The 24,955-nt window shown below is 40.0% G+C and overlaps 1 protein-coding gene across 3 annotated transcripts in view; it reads right to left on the reverse strand.

The window, feature by feature from the left end:
* The window catches only part of HTR4 (5-hydroxytryptamine receptor 4), a 318,838-nt gene that overhangs the window by 147,520 nt on the left and 146,363 nt on the right, over positions 1-24,955 (reverse strand). For all 3 annotated transcript variants that reach the window (XM_073802673.1, XM_073802674.1, XM_073802676.1), the window contains exon 4: positions 9,792-9,864. In XM_073802673.1, coding sequence (XP_073658774.1) covers positions 9,792-9,817 — 26 coding nt within the window. In that variant the 5' untranslated portion in view covers positions 9,818-9,864. The remainder of the gene's footprint in view (positions 1-9,791; positions 9,865-24,955) is intronic.

The raw sequence follows: 24,955 nt of genomic DNA on the forward strand, positions 1-24,955 counted from the left end.
AGAGAGTGGGAAAAAAAAAGATTATTCTTACAGTTCTTTAGAAATGCAAATACGAACATTGCCTGAACATCATTACCTGACTGATCAAGTGGTAATCGCTTAGCAGATATTTACTTAGAAACCTGTTCCAATTCTTTAATTGAAAAAAGTTCTTTAATTCAGTACAACCCTATTTGCTAAATGATAATAAGACAAATTTCCAGGGAAAAAATAGCAGGTACTAAGTGTCATAATATGATCTATAAAATTAGAAATGATTCTTACCACTGTTTTCAAAATTTAAGTGATAAAATAAAATGCCTTCAAGGGTGTGGTAGGTAGATCAAACTCCCTGACCAACTGGACGCTGTAGCTATGGAAGGTAATGTAATGGTTCTTTGCAGGCAACAGGATTCATTGTTTCTCTGGTAAACTGGAGAGTGCCCAGCCTCCCCACAGGTGCTTAAGTCAATTTTTAAAAACTGAGACACTAGGGGTAAGGCAGGAATAAAGACGCAGACCTCCTAGAGAACGGACTTGAGGTTATGGGGAGGGGGAAGGGTGAGCTGTGACAGGGCGAGAAAGAGTCATGGACATATACACACTAACGAACGTAGTAAGGTAGATAGCTAGTGGGAAGCAGCCGCATGGCACAGGGATATTGGCTTGGTGCTTTGTGACAGCCTGGAGGGGTGGGATAGGGAGGGTGGGAGGGAGGGAGACGCAAGAGGGAAGACATATGGGAACATATGCTTATGTATGACTGATTCACTTTGTTATAAAGCAGAAACTAACACACCATTGTAAAGCAATTATACCCCAATAAAGATGTTAAAAAAAAAAAAAAAAAAAAACTGAGACAGGCCAGAAAAACATATGTGCCAGGCCTTTAGTTTGGGAACCCAAGTCTAAAAATGTATAGAACAGATACTCTACAACACAGAAATTTTTGCAGAAGCAAACTGAAACTTAGGCTCTGACATCAAACAAACTGGGTGAAAACACTGGCTTCACTTCTTACTAGAAATGTGACTCTGGATGATGGCAGTTATCTCAATCAGAAAGGGTAGAAGCCTAAAAACTACATTTTCCATACTTCCTTGCCAGCTAGCTTCTGGTTATGTTCTCCATAGGAGGTTCAGAATGGGAAACTGGACTTTGAGAAGGAAAAAGAACCTTTTTCTCCAATATCTGGAGGTGCCATTAGCAGTGAGAGCAGCAGCAAATGATGATTCCTTAAGCAACAGATGTGATGGGAGCAGGGCTTGCAGCGGATCCGTGAAGCTTCATGACCTCTGGTTAACATCCCCTTCTTCTTGCCCTTCCAGGGAGCTTTGTGACCAATGCCCTGCATTAAACCTCCTTTTCTTGAAATTTATTAAACAGCCTCTATTTTCCCAACTGGACACTGATAAATATAGAAGCAGAAAGAAACAAGTCAGAGGTGTTTTCCTCTAAACAAAGATCTTCAATCTAGGGATGCATTGCATATAATGGAGAGCTGTCTTTATTGAATAGAACACAAGACTAAGAGTCAAAGAGTCACAGGATTGAACCCTAGATCCTCCAATTCCCAAAAAGGAATGGATCCACATTCATGGAAGCTGCAGAGTAAAGAGAAAACAGTGCCGAATAGAGCACAGAAGAGCCGTGGTCTCATCCCAATTATGCCCCTTGTTTCTATCACCTCTGGGAGCCTCAGTTTCCTCAACAGAGAATGGGCACAATCCGGGACAAATAGTCAAAAAAAGTTAACAACTGATTAATAAGGTCAGCCAATTAAATGGACACCAAATTTAAGCAATCAAGAAACTTACAGAGTAGTTAATTATCAGTCCTAGGGGTAATAAAGCCAATATCTCATGGTTACTGTGAGCACTAAAGACAACACTTACCATTTGTTCGATCCATGTATGTGTGAGATACTATGCTAAGAGTATTACCTACATTATAATCCTTACAAAAAAACATTTTCAGATGCCAAAACTAAAGGCTCTGAAAATGAAATAATTAGTTCAAGGTCATATAGCTAGTAAATGAGAAAGCCAAGACTTGAACCCACATCATTTTGTTTCCCAAAATGCCACTCTTCCAGCTTCCTGTGATGTTGCCAGTTGAAATCACTGTGATATATGTAATTCAGAAGCTGTGTAGTGTGACATCGCGTAGAGCAGTGGTTCCCAACCTTTTTGGCAACAGGGACCGGTTTCACGGAAGACAATTTTTCCACAGAGGCGGGGGGTGGGGGGGTGGGGGGGTATGCTTCAGGTGGTAATGTCAGTGATGGGGAGTGGCAGATGAAGCTTCGCTTGCTTGCCCTGGGCCGCCCGGTTCCTAGCAGGCCGTGGACCGCTACCGGTCCAAGGCCCGGGGGTTGGGGACCCCCTGATGTAGAGGACTGCTAGCTTTGTGCCACAACCAGCGAATTTCACCCATTGCAAGAGACCATTGTTTTAGGAACATAAATGTCACCCTCTCCCTTAAGGTCCCCTGTGACCCCATGAGGAACAGGGGTTTCCACTACAGGGTAAGTTCCAGTTCATAGTCACTATGCTCATGATCTAATTAGAAGACTAACTGAATAATCACCATTGTATCAGTCAAGCAATAAAGTTGAGTATGATTCTTATTTACATTTCTAAAGCAACATAAAAATAACCCATTTTAAATGGTACCCACTCACTTTCTCCTTATATGCTAATACATGTCACAATTTCAAAGCCTGAAGAGAGATTTCCTGCAAAACGTTTCACTGACTTAAAGTTGCACATGTTCACAGTTGCAGCTGCCAGGTTACAAACATGAATTAACTCTGCTTCCAAATCAATTACATATTGATAAGTCTTTAGGGCTGACAACTTGCACACATTGATTTTAAACTCTAGGAGTTATTTCAAGGCTTTAGAATATTTAGCATTAAAAATTCCAACTTCATCCTGAGACTTTAGTGAAATATAAGTATTGTCACCAGTACTAATAATCAAACCAGAAATCAACTCCCTTATTTTAAAAATTGTTCTTTTTTCTCTTTGCTAAAATTGGATTTCAATTAATTCTCATAGGCACATCAATTTACAATTAATTTTATTTCTTGATTTGAAGTAATGAATTGCAAATTAGTGCCATGACAGAATTAAAGCAACTGGGTAATTACAGTTGACCTTTGAACAACTCGGGGTTTAAGGGCACAAACCCTCTGAGCAGTTGAAAAATCTGTGTATAACTTATACTTGGCCCTCAGTACCCATAGTTCCACATCCATGGATTCAACCAATCTCGGACCATGCAGTACTGTAGCATTTACTTTTGAAAAAAGTCTGCATGTAAGTGGACCCAAGCAGTTCAAACCCATGTTGTTCAAAGTTTAACTGTAACTCGAAGCCAGATACTCTTCTTTGTTACGGCTTTTAATTAATGTTGTGATGTGTGTACAGTAGGTGGTTGTACTTACATCATGTATGTATTTTATATTTTAGAGTATTCAGCTTTTGGCATTTATTCAGATTTTTTGTGCTTTATACAAAAGCTTGCCATCTTGATCTTCTGTTCAATGATTACTGGCTCCCCAGCACATGGCATCAAGCCCTACCAAAGAAGGAAGAAAGATTCTCCCTTGGAAAAAAGGTTTCTTCTTGGATTCCTTTCTCCCTATCTTTCTTCCTTCTTTCCTTAAAGTGGCTTATAAAAATAAACAATATAAGATGCAGTTAAGAAAGCAAACAAAGTAAGATGAAGTGACAAAAAGGGCTGGAAAAATAAAATAAGGGCATGTTACAGCCATAATAAGTGCCTGGAGATCTTCTATAGTTGCCAGTGGTAGTTATAAATTTGGTTCTGACTTTGCTAGAAACCGTAGCAAAAGGAGGGAAATGCTACCATTTATATGATTAATCATTCTTATATGATGCTTTTTTGGTTGCTAGTGAGAAACATTCATGAGAAAGCACAACAGTTTTTCTGTAGAGGAGAAACAGTATTAAACCAAGGTATTCTTACTAAAGAGAGGCAGTGCAGCAGGAAAGTGTACTGGGGCAGGGCGCTGAGTCAAGGCTAGGAAGAAGCCACAGCTAAAAAGAATCAAGATTAAAAAATAAACTTTCTCTCCACTCAAAGTCTGAGGTATTTATCTTGAGAAATCTTCAAAGAACAACTGTGTGTATATTTGGACTTTTCCTCCCCTTACATCTTCTGCCTGAACCCTGTACTTTCTGGAACTAGAAATTGAAGAAAAAAAAAATTCTTAGAAAGCAGAAACTGTATAAGTGTAATAAACAGCAGGAAGAAAAGAACGGAGACCTGGGTGGCCTTTAGGGATCACACTTGAGCTGAGGAAAACCACATGTCAGTGGGAAGAATCTGGTAGTTAAAACAAAACAGAAGGCATGGGTTATCTCTGAAGTCAGGCAGTGTTTCAGGGCTGCATTAAGCAGCCTCAGGGGCTTAGGGATAGCACTGGGGTAAGGCACCACCAGGCTCGCTGCCCAAACACAGGCCAATGATATCCTCAAAGAGTATCTGCTACAAAATCACTGAAGCCACTGTTTCCATTTTCCTTTCTTCAACCCTTCAAAAAGAATGCAGCTGTCTCCTCTAGAGCCCCAACAAGAAGCAAACAGACCAAAAACTGACATCAGGTGGGTGTCAGATTGCCTGGAAAGGGGTGACTGCTAAGTTTGTGAGACACTACGGTATTTACCAAGGGACAGGACTCATCAGGAACTTGCCGCTCCAACCAGGGCCTGATTCACTGCTAGCTTTTCATCCTGAGTCAATCCATCCTATATCGACTGTTCTCTGCAGTGAAAGCTCTTAAGGGAAATAATGCTTGTAATGCTTCTCCTATTTCTAAAATCCAAACTTAGCATTTTTTTTTTTAGTCCTCCCTTATAGTTAGTTCACAGAGAATACAGCTCATTGTATAGCCCACTATTTGGGTTCTTTTGTCATTGTATTACATGCTATTTGTGCAACTGTCTTCTAGCTTGAGATCCTTAAGAACAGGCACTTATGTTAACTCTTCCTCGCACATCGTTTAGGTGCTTAACTAATTATATCAAACTAATGAAGGAACCCTCACATATTTTTATTTACCAATGGAGCAGCATTATTGAAATACCATAAATAAATCCAACCGCTACAAAACGAATGGAGCTGGACATTAACATATTTTGGCTATCAAGCCTCAATTCCCCCTTCCTAAAAAGCATCAATTACTTTGGAGGATTTAACTTTCCTCCACTGCATGTCATCTTGAGTGATACCTGCCTCCCATTATGAAATGGACAACAAGTGGTCACATGACTTAGCCTGGTCAATCAGATGTCTGACTCTGACTCTTGAGTAGCATATAGAAAGAGGAAATGGTTGGACATTATCCATGACACAGAAATGTACTGACCACTTCTTCCCATGGCTGGCCACTGTTCCACTTCCTAGCTCTACTAGAATTCTCAAAGTTCTTGTTTATTTACAAACCTGGTCCCCCAGAATTTTCACCTTAATTCTTTGAACATATACATTGTAGCTTCCCAAAAATTACATTTGAATATGTTAGCAAGTTAGTTTCTTTCTTTCTTTCTTTTTTATAAATTTATTTATTTATTTATGGCTGGGTTGGGTCTTCATTGCTATGTCCGGGCTTTCTCTAGGTGCGGCGAGCAGGAGCTACTCTTCATTGTGGTGTGGGCTTCTCATTGCGGTGGCTTCTCTTATGGCGGGGCATGGGCTCTAGGTGCACAGGCTTCAGTAGTTGTGGCATGCAGGCTAAGTAGTTGTGGCTCGCAGGCTCTAGAGCACAGGCTCAGTAGTTGTGGGTGCACAGGCTTAGCTGCTCTGTGGCATGTGGGATCTTCCTAGACCAGGGCTCGAACCATGTCCCCTGCATTGGCAGGCGGATTCTTAACCACTGTGCCACCAGGGAAACCCAGCAAGTTAGTTTCTGATGTTTATAGTCAATAACACTGGTAGATATACAATAGCAAGGATCATGGTGAAATAGCAAACTCAATTAAATGAAACCAAACAAACCAAAAATTAAGTAACCAGTATGACCTGACAAAATACTTAAATGCTAGACATTTTATTTAGCCCTAAGTGTCAACTAGGACTTCTCTGTTCCTTGATATGTGGGGAAAATTGGCTGGAGACTCTCAATTCTATAGCCCGCAGAAATCTTTCTCTCAGATTTCAGATTCACACTCATCCTGTGCCTTTGGGTTGTTCATTCTCACACATGCATTCTCTCTTCCAAACTACGTTTACCCAGACAGGAATGTCAGGCATCTCACCAATTTACACATGCGCGTGTGCGCGCGCACACACACACACACTCATATAAAATATCTGTAGTATAGTAGGAGGCAGTGTGGTTTTATGACCTTGAGCAGTTTACTTAACCTCTTCGTACCTTAATTATCACACATTGTAAAATGGGGATAATAATGATGTGCCTCAGAGGATTGTTTTAAAAATTAGAAGGATAATACACGTTAAGTTTATAGCTCATGATGACCTCACACATAGTAAACATTCCACACTCTTTTCCTAGCCAAGGTAGAAAATTTTGCTGAAGAACTCAGTGTTGGGAGAGGTCAGCACACATCATGCATTTTTAAACAAACAAACAAAAAGATGCAACCTAACTCCTCTCAACGTCTTACAGCCACCACGCAGCTAGATATCCCACCTTCTGCTAAGCAGGATCCAGACTCTCCTTCTCTGAATCTTCTCTCTTCCTACCTTCTCCCTCCTCTGGTCACTCAATTTCCTGTCTTCAGAGCAAGTTAAAAAATTCCTCTCCTGTGCCAGGGACCCAGACCCTTTGGCTTTCACTCTATACAAGCACTTTACCAAGTGAAGACATTTCCTTACCAAAAAAAAATTTCTGGTTCCTATTCTTCAAATGATAAAATTTACTCTATCTAGTTACTCCTAGAACATGGGTTTCTGGACCCTAGTCATCTGCATAGTACCCTTGTGATTTTTTTCACATTCATTTATTAATGAATATTTTTAAAGTACATATTATTTTTCTTTTTTTCCAGCATTATGGAGATATAATTGACTTACAGCACTGTATAAGTTTAAGGTGTACAGCATAATGAGCTGACTTACATATATCATGAAATGAGTACCACAATAAGTTTAGTGAACATCCATGATCTCATACAGATACATAATTAAAGAAATAGAAAAAAAATACTTTTTCTTGCAATGAGAGCTCTTAGGATTTACTCTCTTAACAAGGATAAAGGCAGGTAAAAGATGCAAACGCCTAAGTACAACGTGATAAATATAATTAACACTGCTGTATAGGGACTTCCCTGGTGGCACAGTGGTTAAGAATCCGCCTGCCAATGCAGGGGACATGGGTTCGAGCCCTGGTCTGGGAAGATCCCACATGCCACAGAGCGACTAAGCCTGTGCACCACAACTGCTGAGCCTGCACTCTAGGACCCACGTGCTGCAACTACTGAGCCTACGTGCTGCAACTACTGAAGCCCGCGTACCTAGAGCCTGTGCTCCGCAACAAGAGAAGCCACCACAATGAGAAGCGCACGCACTGCAACAAAGAGTAGCCCCCGGGCTTCCCTGGTGGCACAGTGGCTGAGAGTCCGCCTGCCGATGCAGGGGACACAGGTTCATGCCCCGGTCCGGGAAGATCCCACATGCCACGGAGCGGCTGGGCCCGTGAGCCATGGCTGCTGAGCCTGCGTGTCCGGAGTCTGTGCCCCGCAACGGGAGAGGCCGCAATAGTGAGAGGCACGTGTACCGCAAAAAAAAAAAAAAAAAAAAAGAGTAGCCCCCGCTCGTCACAACTAGAGAAAGCCCACGTGCAGCAACAAAAACCCAAAATGGCCAATAATAATAATGATAAAACACTGCTAATAATTTTTTTCTTTAAGTAAAACTTACTTTCAAATTTTAAGTAAATGTATTTTAAAAGAAAACTCTATTTCACTACTATCAGTGGCAAAATAGTATTACCACCATAAGGTTACCTTAAAATAAATATTTTTTTAAAAATAAAACATATATTCATGTACCACCTAAAATCATCATGCATTACTACTGATCCATGCATCACGATTTGGTAAATAAAGGTCCTTTACTATGGACACCCAGAGGGTGGGCTGAGAAGGAAATGGCTGGAAAGTCTGTGGCACTTGCATGTTACTAATATTGTGGGTAGAGATGGGGAGTAGGTGAGGATGAGCATACGTTGACGGGATCAGGTTAGAAATCAAACAGAGAGGATAGTCCAGAGACAAGATTCGGAGGGGTGATATCATCTTGTAGCCTGCATTGCAGATCTACAGCACCCAGGAGAATGGCTAATGTTCATTTAATTGAATTGTATTCTGCTACTAGAATCCAATGCTGCTATAAATAAACGTTGAAAAGCTGGAAATGTTAGGGATCATACTATCTGAATCATCCAGAAAGAAGTACTGATTTTAACCAACTGATCCAGTTTAATACAGTGTCTGAAACTTAAAATAATTTGATAAACTTATCACCATTGACACTGCTCACTTTGGCCTTTTAATTAATAAAAATAAAATGGAGACTCTCTAGATTCCACTTTGCTTTCTCTGTGCAAATAATGCCACAAATTTTCAGAGGAAAATTAAGTATGTGGTACTAGCCTAAAAATCTCTGTTAAAGTCCTAAGACTGCACCAAGTCAGTGTGTTTGGTAAATATCAAAGTCCACGATGCTTCCATTGGGAGTGTAAAATGTTTTACTGCTGAATATAGAGTCTCTGTGCATACCTAAGTGTACTAGAACATCACCCTATTTGAAATATATGTACAATTACTGGCTGATCAATAACTCTTTATTAAATACCCACCATGTGCCAGGGATTATTCATGAGACATATTCTATCTTTAAGGAACCCCTGCATTGGGGTGATAGTACATCTTTGCAGCTCCAGTCACATTACACTCGAGTTTCTGTGTGAGTTTCTGTCAAGATATTTGACAGCTCCATTTTGTCACAGTGTTCTCCTACATCAAACACAGAGGCATAGTGCCCCTGACCTATACCTGAAATGTGCTTTCCTACAGATCTCAAATGAAAGAAAAACTGCTCCTGTGATTGCACCAAGAATGTATTTTCTGAGCATGTCTTCCAGCTACTGATATTGATGATATCTTCAGCCTCAAATGCCAATTCATAATATTTAAGCCTTATTGAATACAATTTTCTCCACAATATTTGGTTGTACCGAATAAAATGCAGCAAGCCTTTAAAGAAAAAAAAAAAAAAATCCCTAGAAGCCATCCTATTATTTGATCTCCAAGGGTTGCAGGAAATTACAGAAAAACAAAACAAAAATCATTTAGCTTTATGTAACTATACCATGCAACCATCATGTCACATAATCTAATGACCTGGTTGATAAAAGAAGTGGCAAACTAGCACTTGTCACAAAAAGCTATTTAAACATATATCTAAAGTTTAGATGTACAGATAAATATTCTTAAGCTATTTTTACCCCCATGTAAATACATCTTCTTTCTTCCTATTACAGAGATGAATATCTATTTTCATGGAGGAGCATCTCCCGTAATGCAGACTTTTAGTATAGGCATCTGGAATCATTTATAGCCATATTATATTTATCATTTAAGCAGAAATGAAAAAACATTAATAATCAAACAGTACCACACTCACAATTATATAAGAAATATTGAAGAAAATCCACATCTATTAGCTTTGTAACTCTACTACAACAGACTTTTCAGAGACCTTAGAGTTCAAATGACCACAATTTACAGCACAATATATACAGAAATGTAACATACCTCACATTAGCATCAAGTTCGTCCATTACAGGAAATAGGCATGGGTGAGTTGGATTTCAGTGTGCACAGGGTACTATAATGGGGAAATAAAAAAGAGATTAGACAAAAATGTAATGTAGGAAAATAAAAGTCGTGAAGGGAACAAATGCCAAATAATCATTGCTTCTTAATTATTAGGACTTTTGTAGCATGTCAGAAAAGTATTTAATAAATAACACTACAGCAAAAAGCTATTGGCATACTGAGGTATGGCACAGCTGACTACTGCAAAAAGTTTCTTTACATTTGACTAATCTCTTAGAGATTAAAACGTAGAAGTATTTCTTTTTACTCCATGTTTAATCTTCATTTTTTGCTCTTCCCAGATACATAGCTTGTTTATATGATCTGCATTAGGACACTAGTTGGTGAAAACAGGTAACTGCATTGTTATGATTAAAATAGTACACTGCCTAAAATGGTCAGCCATCTTGTTTCCTATGAGGATTTTTCAGATTGTTTTTTTAAAAAACCCTTTTTGAGGATGGATAAATCTCTGAGAATCTAGTAAACTCCTGAGAATTCTCTTCCTAGAAAAAAAAAATAGATGTGCATGTACATACATACACACTTTCTGGGGAGCTCGTAATTCCTTGAGGCCCCTCCATGAACCCCAGGCTAAGAACTCACAATTGAAGAGGAATCAACTTTCAAATTACTGTAAGTTCCTCTAGCATAGACCCTCAGAAGACCTTATACCCTTTAATGGATGGACACTCACTGATCTCCACCAAGTCAGCTCTCTGAACTGGCTGTGTAGTTTCAGTTTTCAGAAGAATTCCTATATTTTTCACCACATTTGTTCTAAAACATGGTGAACCAGAGAATGTAGGGGTGGATCTCAGTCTGTTTCTTTTGGGGTTACCCTAAGCAAAACCCTTTCTCCTTCTAACTTCATCCTCTACTTCTCAATAAACAGAAGGGATTGGAAGAGATGATCCCTGGGTTTACTTCTAGCTCTGACATTCTATAATTCCATCTGCTGGTTTTCCAATAAAATTTTACAGGGAAGAAACTGTAAATCTGTTTATCTACATAAAACCATGAAACTCAGCCTGGGCCCTTGGATTCCTTGGTCAGGGTGAACCAAACATATATGCCTGGCAGCCAGGAAAAGAATGGCAGGCCACCAGAGCTGGAAAGGACATGGATTTCTCTGTGTTTTTCAAAGTTTATTCTTTAAAGCCTCTAAGATTAACAAGGGCTCCCAAGGGCATTTCTGGGTTTGTGACAGGTATGAGGAAGGCTCAGCCTACAGGACTCAATCCCCTACTCTGATCTCAAGCAAAGCACTTCTGTCTACTTCTATCTCTTCTACATTTTGAATCTGGAATAATCTTTTATTTGAAGTACATAAGTACAAAGCCCTAACTACTGAAGCGGCAGGGTTCCATCCTTTGTACTCCTCTATCTAAAATCATTCCTGAAGCGAGATGATGCGTGTGCACATCTATATTTTTTCTAGGCAGATGATGATCAAGAGTTTACTAGATTCTCAAAGGGATACGATTACCCACCCTCAAAAACGGTTTAAAAAAACTGAAAATACTCATACTATTTTAATCATAACAATACAGTTACCTATTTTCACTAGCTAGTGTCCTAATGCAGATTGTATAAATAACCTATGTTTCTGGAAGGAGCAAAAAATAACAGATTAACATCCATTCCCATTGCTTAAAAGACAGTCTGTTCACTAGAGATTTCCAAAGTTATAAAGTCTAGGCCTTTCCCACACTCATATCACCTACCTGACATCTCAACTTGTATGATTAAAAAGCATTTCAAACTAAACCCTTCATTTCCCACTCCAGCACAAAAACCTACTCCTCCCCTAGTATTCTCCATCTCAGTAAATGGCTCCACTATTTATCCAGTCGCACAGATAAAACACATTTTTTCACACCCTACAATCAAACTATCAGCAAACTCACTCCCTCTGCTTTGAAAATGATTCCTCAATCTGACTTATTTTCATTACCTCCAAAACCAGCACTGGTCCAAGCCACCATCTCCTTTCCCAGCTGGTGTCCTAACTACTCTCCTTACTTTCCTAACTGGTCTCCTGCTAGCTCCACTATCATCTCTTCTCCCCATGGTAGCCAGAATATTTTTTAAATGGAAGTCAGATCATTTCTTGCCTATATAAAATTCTAGTGGCTTTCTGTCATGCTTAAAATAAAATCCAAACTCCTTATCATGATCTGGTCCCAGCTCCTCTCCAACTCAACGTTAGCCATGCCCCACCCCCTCACCACCTTTGAACTCTTTGGTTTTGTGTCTTTCCTTGACCATCACAGTAGGCTCTCACCTCAAAGCCTTTTCACTTGTTTCCTCTCCCTGGAATGCTACCATGTAGATCACTCCCTTACTTCCTTATGGACACAGGAAATAAGGCTGTCACTTCCCTGACCATCTAAATAAAATTTCAGACCTCATTTTCTGAAAGTTTCCGTCCTCTGTATCCACTCTATTTTTTTCTTCTTCGTACACACCTTATATATACGCCATTGCTTCTTTAGTAGTGATCTATCTCTCTTACTAAAATATAAGTTTCAAGAGGGCATAGTTATATCTTGATCACTATTATAACCTCAGTGCCTAGAAAAATGCCTAAAGTATTCTCTTCATAGATATTTCTTGAGTCAACTAAGTAGTTAATTCATTTTGCAAATGAGGAAACTGAGGTTTGAGAGCTTGTGACTTTCCCTCTGGGAGGTAGTATATGAACCACTCCAGAATAAATACTGTAATTTTTAAAAGTATCAAAAACCAGTTCTTCTTATTTATTTACTCTTTACTAAGTATTAACAAGTGCCAAATCCTGTCCTTTTCGTTCTCCTCCAACCTCTGAGACTTTATGTCTATTGTTAGATGAAGAGACTAAGGGTCAAAGAGGTTAACTGACTTGCCAAAGTCACACAGCTAGCACTTAACCAAACTGAGAATTCAATCCAGGGTTGTGAATTCTGAAACTCAAGCTTTATCTTGCATAGCTTTTGTCATCCTATCACACTTCCTCCCATTGTTAACAAGGGAAACTCCTCATGAAACTGAATATTTGCTTTAATTTTCTGCTGACCATTTATTTCCTCTTTCTCTGAGAACAGTGCCTTGATTTTCCTTTGTGGAATGCCTCCCCTGCCTCAATCCCACTGATGAGCACATGACCAGGACTGGCCAATCAGAATAGTCCATTCTCTAGCCACAAGGATTCATTAACTCACCAGCTAGACTGTAAAGCCAGCCCTGGGATTTTTGCTAGAAAGAGCCTGTCTTTCCCCTGCTGTAGCTAAACTGATAGACTTTCAATTTAAAGCTGCTGGTGGCCATCAGTGCCACTTTGTGGGGAGAGCTTTTCTGAAAACGAAGCTAACATCCAAAGGAAAACAGAGTTGCAACACTGAGAATGCCGAGTCCTGATGAGATAATTTGAGGCTTAAGGTCTAGCAGTGTCTTAAGACAGTCTTATACTTAAACTTCCCAATTATATTGAGCCAAAAAATTCTCTTTTTTCCTCTGTAAGCCAATCTGAGTTGGGTTCCAACCATTATTTGAAACAAACAAAAAAATCCTTAGTTATATACAAGAAAATCCACATTGTATTTGTATACAGATGAGAAGGAAGAAAAGCTGGAAGTAAGGAAAACAGTTAAAAGCTAGCTAAAGTTCATTCATTGAAACTGCATTTGAAAATGTTACAACATGGGGAAAATCATATATTCATAGCAATGTACATTGTTATATTTTGATCATGGAAACTCAATGAGCAAATTTAAAATGACTGCCATTTAACAAGCCAGTGAGAACATGCATTTTGTTAGAGATAAAGGAACAGTAACAAAAGAGAAGCTGGTGATTAGTACTTATCCTGAATTGATTCATCGATTATAGTCTGCTATTTTCTGCCGTGCTCACCAGGGATATCTAATCTGAGCTGTGATTATAGGGACACCACTTGCTGGGAAGACTGCTCAGAGTGACAGGTGTGTGCAAGGAACCATGCTTTTATGTTGCATACTTATATTTCTGATTCCTTAACAAAATACTACCCAGTTAATTAAAAGTACAATCAACTGAGAGCATCTCCCATGCTCAGATATAAGCTATATAATATCCCTTTTAAAAGTTCTAATTTGAAATTCAATTAGACCTCGTGTGCATATGGTACACGTGCATGTGTGTGTATGTGTGTGTTTTAATGATAGTCATGCTGTATCCTTATCTCCTTCAGAGAAACACTCCTAGATCATCATAATCAGAAAAAAAGCACAGCAAGTCCTGGGAAAGGGGTGGAAGAGGGAGCCAAATAAACCCTTCTACCATGTGAGGTACAAATGAAGGTCTCAGTATTATCTCAGCAATAGGACATCAGGTCACTAATTACTCAAAACACTTTATCTGTCACAAAAGTAAAGCAACATACAACTCCATCAGATTCCTTGGAGCTTCTTTTCCTTGTTGGATACATTGAGACTGATCTTTCCTCAAAATGGGAGGAGAAGGAGGAGGAAGAGGTGAAATTCTTTATGCCACCAAATGCTGATTCCAACCCTTAGTTTTCTGGCTTACAAATTTTAAAAAACTAAAGGGCAAACCCCGAAGGTAAGCACACCCCATCTTTACCCTTGTTCTTTTACTCAGAATACTCTGAAAGATTGCTGTGGAACAGCTGTTAATGGTTAACAGAAGGTGTGTAGTTGCATCTCTATTATGAGAAGTGTGAGCACAGGGCTCACCTGTAAATAGTCCCCACCTATTGGAGTGAAATATTGATGTAGTTTGGTACAGTGCCAACACCTGCCAACTTGGAGCTATGTCATAACCTCAGTTTGCTTTGCTGCACTTCGGTTTTTTTTCCTTTGGTTTTGGCCGCATGGGCGGATATTCATGCATAACTGTGCATGGATTGACCACGTTTCTTTATAGAGTATGCCTACATGGGTTAAATTTCTACATCAAAGGGCATATTCCAATACCTTTGTTTTGGACAAGTGTCAGGAATAAGTAAAACATTATTTATCTTAATTGCCAAATTGAGGGTGGGAGCTTGGCACAATGGAAGGAACACTGGACCAGGAGTCACTTAGCTTGACCCGCTACTAACTCACTGTTCCTATTCTTAAGCAAGTCTGTTCATCAGTCTAGGTCTCAACTGTCCCAACTGTAGAATCAACTAGGCCAGAGAGTACTGGACAGGGTGAACAAAGGGAGAAATTTCAAGGAATTAGAACTTCTCGGAAGTTAAAGGAAATTTTGAAAAGGTGAGTTGCTTGTCATTAGAGGCATTTAGGCAGCTTGTGGGTAATTATTTAAGGATGTCTAAACAAGAAATGTGATTCTGGTGACTGATAAGGTTTCTTCCAATGCTAAAACTGTAGGACCGTGATAGTCTGTGTTAGTTCTGCTCAAATCCCCAGCAAAAGACCAAGTGTTTTGAATGATTTTCCAAATTAAAAAAATGTATGATCAATTCACATATACTGTCCCAAACAGGCTCCATCTCCTGAGCATGATCACAGACATTTCGGAACAGGTGGGACTAAAAGAAGAGCAATGTAATGTGCAATTAACTAAAGCCAGATATTCGCTAAGAGTTAGCTGTCAAATGCTTGTTGTTGGCCTCATCACCTCATTACCCTAACTCACTACCAGCCATATGTACCAAAACAGCCAATCTCACCAGGATCAAACACACAAGCATTCCCCCAAATAGTCTTCTGCATCCCATGGTGATCATGATTTCCTAGTAACCTTCACTGTGATAAAAACTCTTGGATCATCTGAAAAATTGCAACCGTGCAAATTCTCACTAAATGGAAGAAAAAGAGCCCTCTTCTTAGCTATTTACTATGACTTTGTTTTCTGGGAAATATTTGGAATTTATAGGATGTTATTTCACCATTTTTTTTTTTTACTTCAATCAGCTGATCATACCCTCTAAAAGAATTTCTCTCTGTAAATTAGTCCTGAAAACATTTACATTATTTGTTTATCTAGACACTAAGTATGGTAGTTCACAAGTGCAAATGCATATAAACCATGAAAAAAAAGAGTCTGTATTCCAGGAGCTGGATCTTCATTGCAAGTGTCTCTTTCTAGGGCTGGTAGTCAAAATGCCACTTGTGCTAAGTCATCTAGAAAGATTTAGTCTAAATAAAAACCTTCTAGCTGTTTCATTTCCATAACTGAAAATCCAAACAGATGCCAACTCAGTTACACTTAAGGGACCACCATGCTAATATATACAATGAGCATGCAAAATGGCTTTTAATTTTTTTCAAAATAATTAAGAATATTCTTTCTAGGTAAGAAAACATTTCTCAGCTATAGTCCCTTTATTAAAAAACTGATATTGAAAACAGCCCTTAACCAATGAAAGAATATTTAAGAGGCATACCCATTCTACCTCTGGGGAAAAAATGGATTACAGGAAATGTAAAGGAGGAATATGAACTTCCATTTCATGTAGAACTGAATGGAGTATATCTACAGCATTTCTAGAAATCATATTTTTTTAAGGTATAGATCCCCCACCACTCCCAAATAACGTGATGAGGACTGTGAGGTTACAAGAAATCAGATCCAATTAAATGTGGATCTGGATATTTCCTGAAGAAAAAAAGAAGATTCAAGTCATTTATTTATATATTTATTTTTCTGATCACTTGATTAATGTCCCACTCCCAATATGGCCACAGGTTCTACATGGAAAGAGACACAGTACGTGACCAGTATTTTTGAATGAATGGCATGACATGATATGAAAGTTCAACTTCATAATTAGAGAAGCAAGTAGCCTTGTCTTTGTGTTGCCAAAGGGGAGATAGTGGGAGTCTCAAGAGAAGTTTGAACCGCATTATGAGGTAAATCATCTGACATCAGAGCTGTCCAATTGTTGACCTGTGTGCCTTGGCAAGTAACAAGGTCCACCTCAGTGGGAGGCTCAAACAGAAGCCAGAAAACCATCCGTCAGTCACGTTTGAGGGGACGAAGCAAGTCTTGGATGATTCTGAATTCTGATGAAATCCAGGAATGCAGCAAGAGCAGAACTAAATAAGAGACTGTTTACTGTAGAGCAGTGGTTCTCAAGTTTAAGCATGCATGAGAATCACCTGGAGGCTTGTTAAAACACAATGGCTGAGTCCTACCCCCAAGTTTCTGATCCAGTAAGTTTAGAATGAATAATTTGCATTTCTAACAAATGCCCAGGTATTGCTGATGCTGCTGTTCTTGGGATGACTCCTTAAGGTAAAACATAGATCTCCCAAAGTTTTCTCATGTCTCCTGGAGAAAGCACATGATATTAGGCAATAGGTGGATAGAAGTACCATTGGATCATATGGTAAAAAAATGTGTTTATTCATTTTCTTTTTTAATCACTGTTGTTTACACTGAAGAAAAGGATTCATATACGTGTTAGCTTATCTTCGAGTCCTTCCTGATATTTGGTAATCTTTTATAATAAAAAACAGGTTGAAGGTTCACAGTCTTTTGTTAGAAACACTACTGTCTTACTGGGGTCCCCCTAAGAAGCAGATCTTGAGGTGAGGATTAAATAGATGCACATAGTTGATTTGGCAGGTGCAGGTACACTGGCAGGGAAGTAATGATACAGGAAAGAGGATGAAAGGCAGCTTATAAGACACTGAAGCTTAATCCCACAGGGAACTTCTGGGAAACAGTGTAAAACGTATGCCTCAGAATTATCCTGGACAAATGGGGAGGGAACTGGGGTACTGATACTCCCACAGCCATTTTGTATTGCTTAAGAGCTGTCCACAGGGGGACATGGATTCCCAGGCATCTCCAGTCCGTTCTGCTTGTGAGAAAGGTTGATTTCAGCAGACTGAGGACAGCCCTCCAAAAATTATGTTGGTTCATCATTGGAAGTCAGGATGGTATACAAAGAAATGGTAAGGGGATCTGTGGGAAAATGGGAGGAACAGTTGATAGTATCTGCTCCAACTATTTAGCTGAAATCTGATACATTGTGTTTTTTGCATTTGTTTTTTACAGTTACCTTCCATCTCTTGCAATTGGTACTGGTTTCCACTTATAATTTTCTTTCTCTGTAAAATAAATTTATTTAAGGAAAACTAATTGATCTAAAGAAAAGTGCTATGTAGATAATGCTCCAGATGCTTGCATGAGAAGGTGGCAAGAATCACAAGGGTAGTACTCAAATGACTGAAGTTTGGGAAATGCTAGCATAGTGGTTTAAAGCAGAGATTGGCAGTTGTTTTTTTGTTTTTTGTTTTCTGTAAAGGGCCATTTAGCAAATGTTTTAGGCTTTTTCAAGCATCAGATCATTATCACAGCTACTCAACTGGTGTTATAGTATGAAAACAGCCATAGACAATACATAAATGAATGAGCATGACTGTTCTCCAATAAAATTTATTTGTGGACACTGAATTTGAATCTCATATAATTTTCACTTGTCACAAAATAGTATACTTCTTTAGATTTTTTTCAACAATTACAAAATGTAAAAACCATTCTGAGCTTGCAGGCCAGTCAAAAACAGGCAGCCAATCAGATAGTTTGCCAGCCCCTGATTCAAGGCATCAATTACCAGTATGCCCTTGGACAAATTACTTACTTTTCTTAGCCTCAGTGGCCTCATCTGTATAACAGGGGTAAGCATAATACCAATATTACAAGGTTACTGCAAAAAATAAATGAAAATGAATACTTACAAAGCAGGTGCCCAGAAAGTTCACAATATAATGTTAGCCAGCTATTGTATCAAGGTGGTCTCCAGTTTGGCAGTGCCTCGGTCATTGGAGTCTATATGTTTCATACTCTACTTCTCCACAAAGGCAGCTAGGCACCTGGGCGCTGATCTCCCCTACTTTGGGATGTGCTTACAGAAATTATTCTTCTTCTCTACAGAATAGGTCCCTGAAAGCTGAACCTGAAAATACCCTAAGGGTTTTGTCACCACCGATTTCAGAGGCCTGGAACTGGGAGCAGGTCAAGCCAAAATCTGCATTCCATCTAAATTAAGCTTCCAAATTAGTGTTTTGTATCTCGCAGAATTATGCTGCTGACAGTAGTTGTTCTCAAACATTCGAATACCTAAAAATCACTTGCAAAACTGCAGATTCAGGTGCCTCACTCAAAGAACATCTGAATCACCAGGTCTAGGAATCTGCATTTTAACAAATGTCTCAGTGATTCTGGTGCAGATGATTCATGGACAGCAGTTTGGAAAACACATCAAGGTTGGACTGCAATCCACCAGGTGAGCACACCCTTCTGAAATCCTCTTTAATTGTTTTCCTGTATCTGTTTAAATGCCTCATCAGCTGAGAGACCAGGATTACAATATTTGCTATGCATGCCAAAAGAAAAGTCTCCGCCAGCATATATACCTCTTCTGTCCTCACTCTTTTCCATTTCTCCTGAACCTCCTGGAGTAGAAAGCAGTGTACACAGAACTCTCTACTTCAGATATCATGTGCTGATTATCATATACAATTAAGGACGCCAGTGCAATCTCAAAGGACGTGTGCTATTTAGAGCTTAGATGTAAATTCTTGGGCAGAAGCTGCATCTTTACTGGACTAATAAGATGTTACCTCCCAAAAGGCTGCTGCCCACAGTTTCCTACCAATAGTTCCCCAAAAAACCTCTTGGAAAATATAAAACCAAACCATAGATTTTAAAGGGGCCCACTTAACACAAAAGAGAAGGCTCCTGGGGAAGAAGGAGGAGAGGAGTAATGACATGTTTCTGTAACAGATATTTGTTTAACACATACTAAGTACCAAATTCTTCACATGCATTGCCTCATTTCATCTTCACATCATGCTACAAAGGAGTACTACAATTATACCATTTCACAGACAAGGAAACTAGGCATAGAAAGAAGATGTTATCCAAGGCCACACCAGAGCCCAGACCTCTCAACCATTAAGTTATACCATAAAGGATGCAGATCAACTTTTCCAGTTCAGTTTTATTAATTAGATATTTATGTAGCTCATCAAAACTTACAGAATGTCTACCGCCACCTGAAAGAGAATAATTTTTTTTTACGAAAGCCCAACTTTGTTCATAGCAGTATGTGACACTGAGTTCCTCATTTTGCTTCCATAAGCTCAAGGTCTCCAGCTGTTCAACATGTTTAAGATATCCAGCCCACCTGTCTTGCATATCTGCTATAACTCATGAAGTTCAAATAAGATAACACATGTGAAAGTTCTCTGAACACTGTAAAAAGTTATCTAGAATGATAATTTCCCAGCCTATCATTTCCACAAATTATTTTAAAATGTTGAGAAGGAAGAGTGTTTTGCAAAATCATCTGTCAAAACTCAGGTTTTCCAGAGATTTGGTAGGTTGTAAAGTACCTATATTTGTGAAGCAGAAGACACACTGCTTCTACGTGGAAAGTAGACTATCACGGCTCAATGCAATGGAAATTTCAGGAGCTTGAGAATCAGACGACCTGGGTGCTGGTCATTGCCCTGCCACTAAGTGACCCTGAGTGAGTCTTTCTTTCTCCCCTTCCAGGAGATACAATGCTGCTTGGAGGTTAAGAAAATGGTTTGGGGGAGTCAGAGCAACAGCATTAAATCCACTACCTCCTCAGGAATGACGTTAGGCAAGTCATGTCACCTGTCTTGGTCTCAGTTTCCCAGTGATAAAAACGAGAATTAGAAACAACAGCTTAAGAGAGACCTTCAAGATGGCAGAGGAGTAAGACATGGAGATCACCTTCCTCCCCACAAATACATCAAAAATGAGGAAGAGCTCCTACAGAACACCTACTGAACGCTGGCAGAAGACCTCAGACTTCCCAAAAGGCAAGAAACTCCCCACGTGCCTGGGTAGGGCAAAACAAAAAAGAATAAACAGAGACAAAAGAATAGGGATGGGACCTGAACCTCAGAGAAGGAGCTGTAAAGGAGGAAAAGTTTCCACACACTAGGAAGCCCCTTCACTGGTGGAGACAGGGGTGGGAGGGGGAGGAGGAGGAAGCTTTGGAGCCACAGAGGACAGCGCAGCAACAGGGGTGCAGAGCGCAAAGTGGAGAGAGTCCTGCACAGAGGATCGGTGCCGACCAGCCCTCACCAGCCTGAGAGGCTTGTCTGCTCACCTGCCGGGGCGGGCGGCGGCTGGGAACTGAGGCTCGGGCTTCAGAGGTCAGATCCCAGGGAGAGGACTGGGGTTGGCTGCGCGAACACAGCCTGAAGGGGGCTAGTGAGCCACAGCTAGCCGGGAGGTAGTCCGGGAAAAAGTCTGGACCTGCCTAACAGGCAAGAGACCATTGTTTCGGGGTGCACAAGGAGAGGGGATTCAGAGCACCACCTAAATGAGCTCCAGAGATGGGCACGAGCCATGTCTATCAGCGCAGACACCAGAGACAGGCATGGGACGCTAACGCTGCTGCTGCAACCACCAAGAACCCTGTGTGCGAGCACAGGTCACTATCCACACCTCCCCTCCCGGGAGCCTGTGCTGCTCACCACTGCCAGCGTCCCGTGATCCAGGGACAACTTCCCCGGGAGAACACAAGGCACACCTCAGGCTGATGCAATGTCATGCCAGCCTCTGCAGCTGGAGGCTCACCCAGCATCCGTACCCCTCCTTCCCCCTGGCCTGAGTGAACCAGAGCCCCCTAATCAGCTGCTACTTTAACCCCGTCCTGTCTGGGAGGGTAACAGATGCCCTCAGGCGACCTACACGCAAAGGCAGGGGCAAATCCAAAGGTGAAACTCAGGAGCTGTGCAAACAAAGAAGAGAAAGGGAAATTTCCCCCAGCAGCCTCAGGAGCAGAGGATTAAATCTCCACAATCAACTTTGATGTACCCTGCATCTGTGGAATACCTGAATAGATAATGAAACATCCCACAATTGAGGTGGTGGACTTTGGGAGCAACTGTAGACTTGGGGTTTGCTGTATGCGCCTGACTGGTTTCTGGTTTTATGTTTATCTTAGTTTAGTATTTAGAGCTTATTATCATTGGTAGATTTCTTTATTGATTTGGTTGCTCTCTTCCTTTTTTTTCATATATAGACATATTTTTTTTTTCTTTTTCTCTTTTTGTGAGTGTTCTTGTGTATGCTTCTTTGTGTGATTTTCTCTATATAGCTTTGCTTTTACCATTTGCCCTAGGGTTCTGTCTATCCATTTTTTTTGTTTTTTGCTTTTTGTTTTTTTAGTATAGTTTTTAGCACTTGTTATCATTGGTGGATTTGTTTTTTGGTTTGGTTGCTTTTTGCTTTCCTTTTTTTTTAATTACTTTTTAATTTTTTTATTTCTAATAATTTATTTAAATTTTCCATTTTAATTATTTTATTTTATTTATTTGCATTCTTTCTTTCTTTTATTCTCCTTTTCTTCTGAGCCGTGTAGCTGACAGGGTCTTGGTGCTCTGGCCGGGTGTCAGGCCTGTGTCTCTGAGGTGGGAGAGCTGAGTTCAAGACACTGGTCCACCAGAGACCTCCTGGCCCCACATAATATCAAACAGTGAAAGCTCTCCCAGAGATCTCCATCTCAAAGCTAAGACCAAGCTCCACTCAACAACCAGTAAACTACAGTGCTGGACACCCTATGCCAAACAACTAGCAAGACAGGTACACAACCCCACCCATTAGAGAGGCTGCCTAAAATCATAATAAGGTCACAGACACCCCAAAACACACTACCGGACATGGTCCTGCCCACCAGAAGGACAAGATCCAGCCTCATCCACCAGAACACAGGCACCAGTCCCCTACAGCAGGAAGCCTACACAACCCACTGAACCAACCTTAGCCACTGGGGGCAGACACCAAAAAAACGGGAACTACGAACCTGCAGCCTTTGAAAAGGAGACCCCAGACACAATAAATTAAGCAAAATTAAAAGAGAAACACACATCAGATGAAGGAGCAAGGTAAAAACCCACCCAACCAAACAAATGAAGAGGAAATAGGCAGTCCACCTGAAACAGAATTCAGAGTAATGATAGTAAAAATGATCCAAAATCTCAGAAATAGAATGGAGAAAATACAAGAAACATTTAACAAGGACCTAGAAGAACTAAAGAGCAAACAATGATGAACAACACAATAAATGAAATTAAAAATTCCCTAGATGGAATCAAGAGTGGAATAACTGAGGCAGAAGAACGGATAAGTGACCTGGAAGATAAAATAGTGGAAAAAACTACTGCAGAGCAGAATAAAGTAAAAGAATGAAAAGAATTGAGGACAGACTCAGAGATCTCTGGGACAACATTGAAAACACCAACATTCAAATTATAGGCATCCCAGAAGAAGAGAAAAAGAAAGGGACTGAGAAATTATTTGAAGAGATTATAGTTGAACACTTCCCTAATATGGGAAACGAAATAGTCAATCAAGTCCAGGAAGCGCAGAGAGTCCCATACGGGATAAATCCAAGGAAAAACATGCCAAGACACATATTAATCAAACTATCAAAAATTAAAAACAAAGAAAAAATATTAAAAGCAGCAAGGGAAAAGCAACAAATACCATACAAGCGAATCCCCATAAGGTTAACAGCTGATCTTTCAGCAGAAACTCTGCAAGCCAGAAGGGAGTGGCAGGACATATTTAAAGTGATGAAAGGGAAAAATCTACAATCAAGTTTACTCTACCCAGCAAGGGTCTCCTTCAGATTCGATGGAGAAATTAAAACCTTTACAGACAAGCAAAAGCTAAGAGAATTCAGCACCACCAAACTAGCTTTACAACAAATGCTAAAGGAACTTCTCTAGGCAGGAAACACAGGAGAAGAAAAAGACCTACAATAACAAACCCAAAACAATTAAGAAAATGGTAATAGGAACATACATATTGATAATTACCTTAAATGTAAATGGATTAAATGCTCCAACCAAATGATATATACTGGCTGAATGGATACAAAAACAAGACCCATATATATGCTGTCTACAAGAGACCCACTTCGGACCTAAGGACACATACAGACTGAAAGTGAGGGGATGGAAAAATATATTCCATGCAAATGGAAATCAAAAGAAAGCTGCAGTAGCAATTCTCATATCACACAAAATACACTTTAAAATAAAGACTATTACAGGGCTTCCCGGGTGGCACAGTGGTTGAGAGTCCGCCTGCCGATGCAGGGGACACGGGTTCGTGCCCCAGTCCAGGAAGATCCCACATGCCACGGAGTGGCTGGGCCCACGAGCCATGGCCGCTGAGCCTGCGCGCCCGGAGCCTGTGCTCTGCAACGGGAGAGGCCACAACAGTGAGAGGCCCGCATACCACAAAAAAAATAAATAAATAAAAAATAAAATAAAGACTATTACAAGAAACAAAGAAGGACACTACATAATGATCAAGGGATCTATCCAAGAAGAAGATACAACAACTGTAAACATTTATTCAGCCAACATAGGAGCACCTCAATTCATAAGGCAAATGCTAACAGCTATAAAAGGGGAAATCGACAGTAACAAAATCGTAGGGGACTTTTAACACCCCACTTTCACCAATTGATAGATGATCCAAAATAAAAATAAATAAGGAAACACAAGCTTTAAATGATACATAAAACAAGATGAATTTAATTGATATTTATAGGATATTCAATCCAAAATCAACAGAATACACTTTTTTTTTTTTTTGCAGTACACGGGCCTCTCACTGTTGTGTCCTCTCCCATTGTGAAGCACAGGCTCCGGACGCGCAGGCTCAGCGGCCATCGCTCACGGGCGTAGCCACTCCGCGGCATGTGGGATCTTCCCAGACCAGGGCACGAACCCACATCCCCTGCATTGGCAGGTGGACTCTCAACCACTGCACCACCAGGGAAGCCCTAGAATACACTTTCTTCTCAAGTGCTCATGCAACATTCTCCAGGATAGATCATATCTTCGGTCACAAATCAAGCCACGGTAAATTTTCTTAAATTGAAATCATATCAAGTTTTTTTTTCTGACCACAACGCTATGAGACTAGATATCAATTACAGGAAATAATCTGTAAAAAATACAAACACATGGAGGCTAAACAGTACACTACTAAATAACAAAGAGATCACTGAAGAAATCAAAGAGGAAATCAGAAAGTACCTAGAAACAAATCACAATGAAAACACAATGACCCAAAACCTATGGATGCAGCAAAAGCAGTTG

The sequence above is a fragment of the Tursiops truncatus genome, chromosome 3 (assembly GCF_011762595.2).
Source record: "Tursiops truncatus isolate mTurTru1 chromosome 3, mTurTru1.mat.Y, whole genome shotgun sequence".
NCBI lineage: Eukaryota > Metazoa > Chordata > Mammalia > Artiodactyla > Delphinidae > Tursiops > Tursiops truncatus.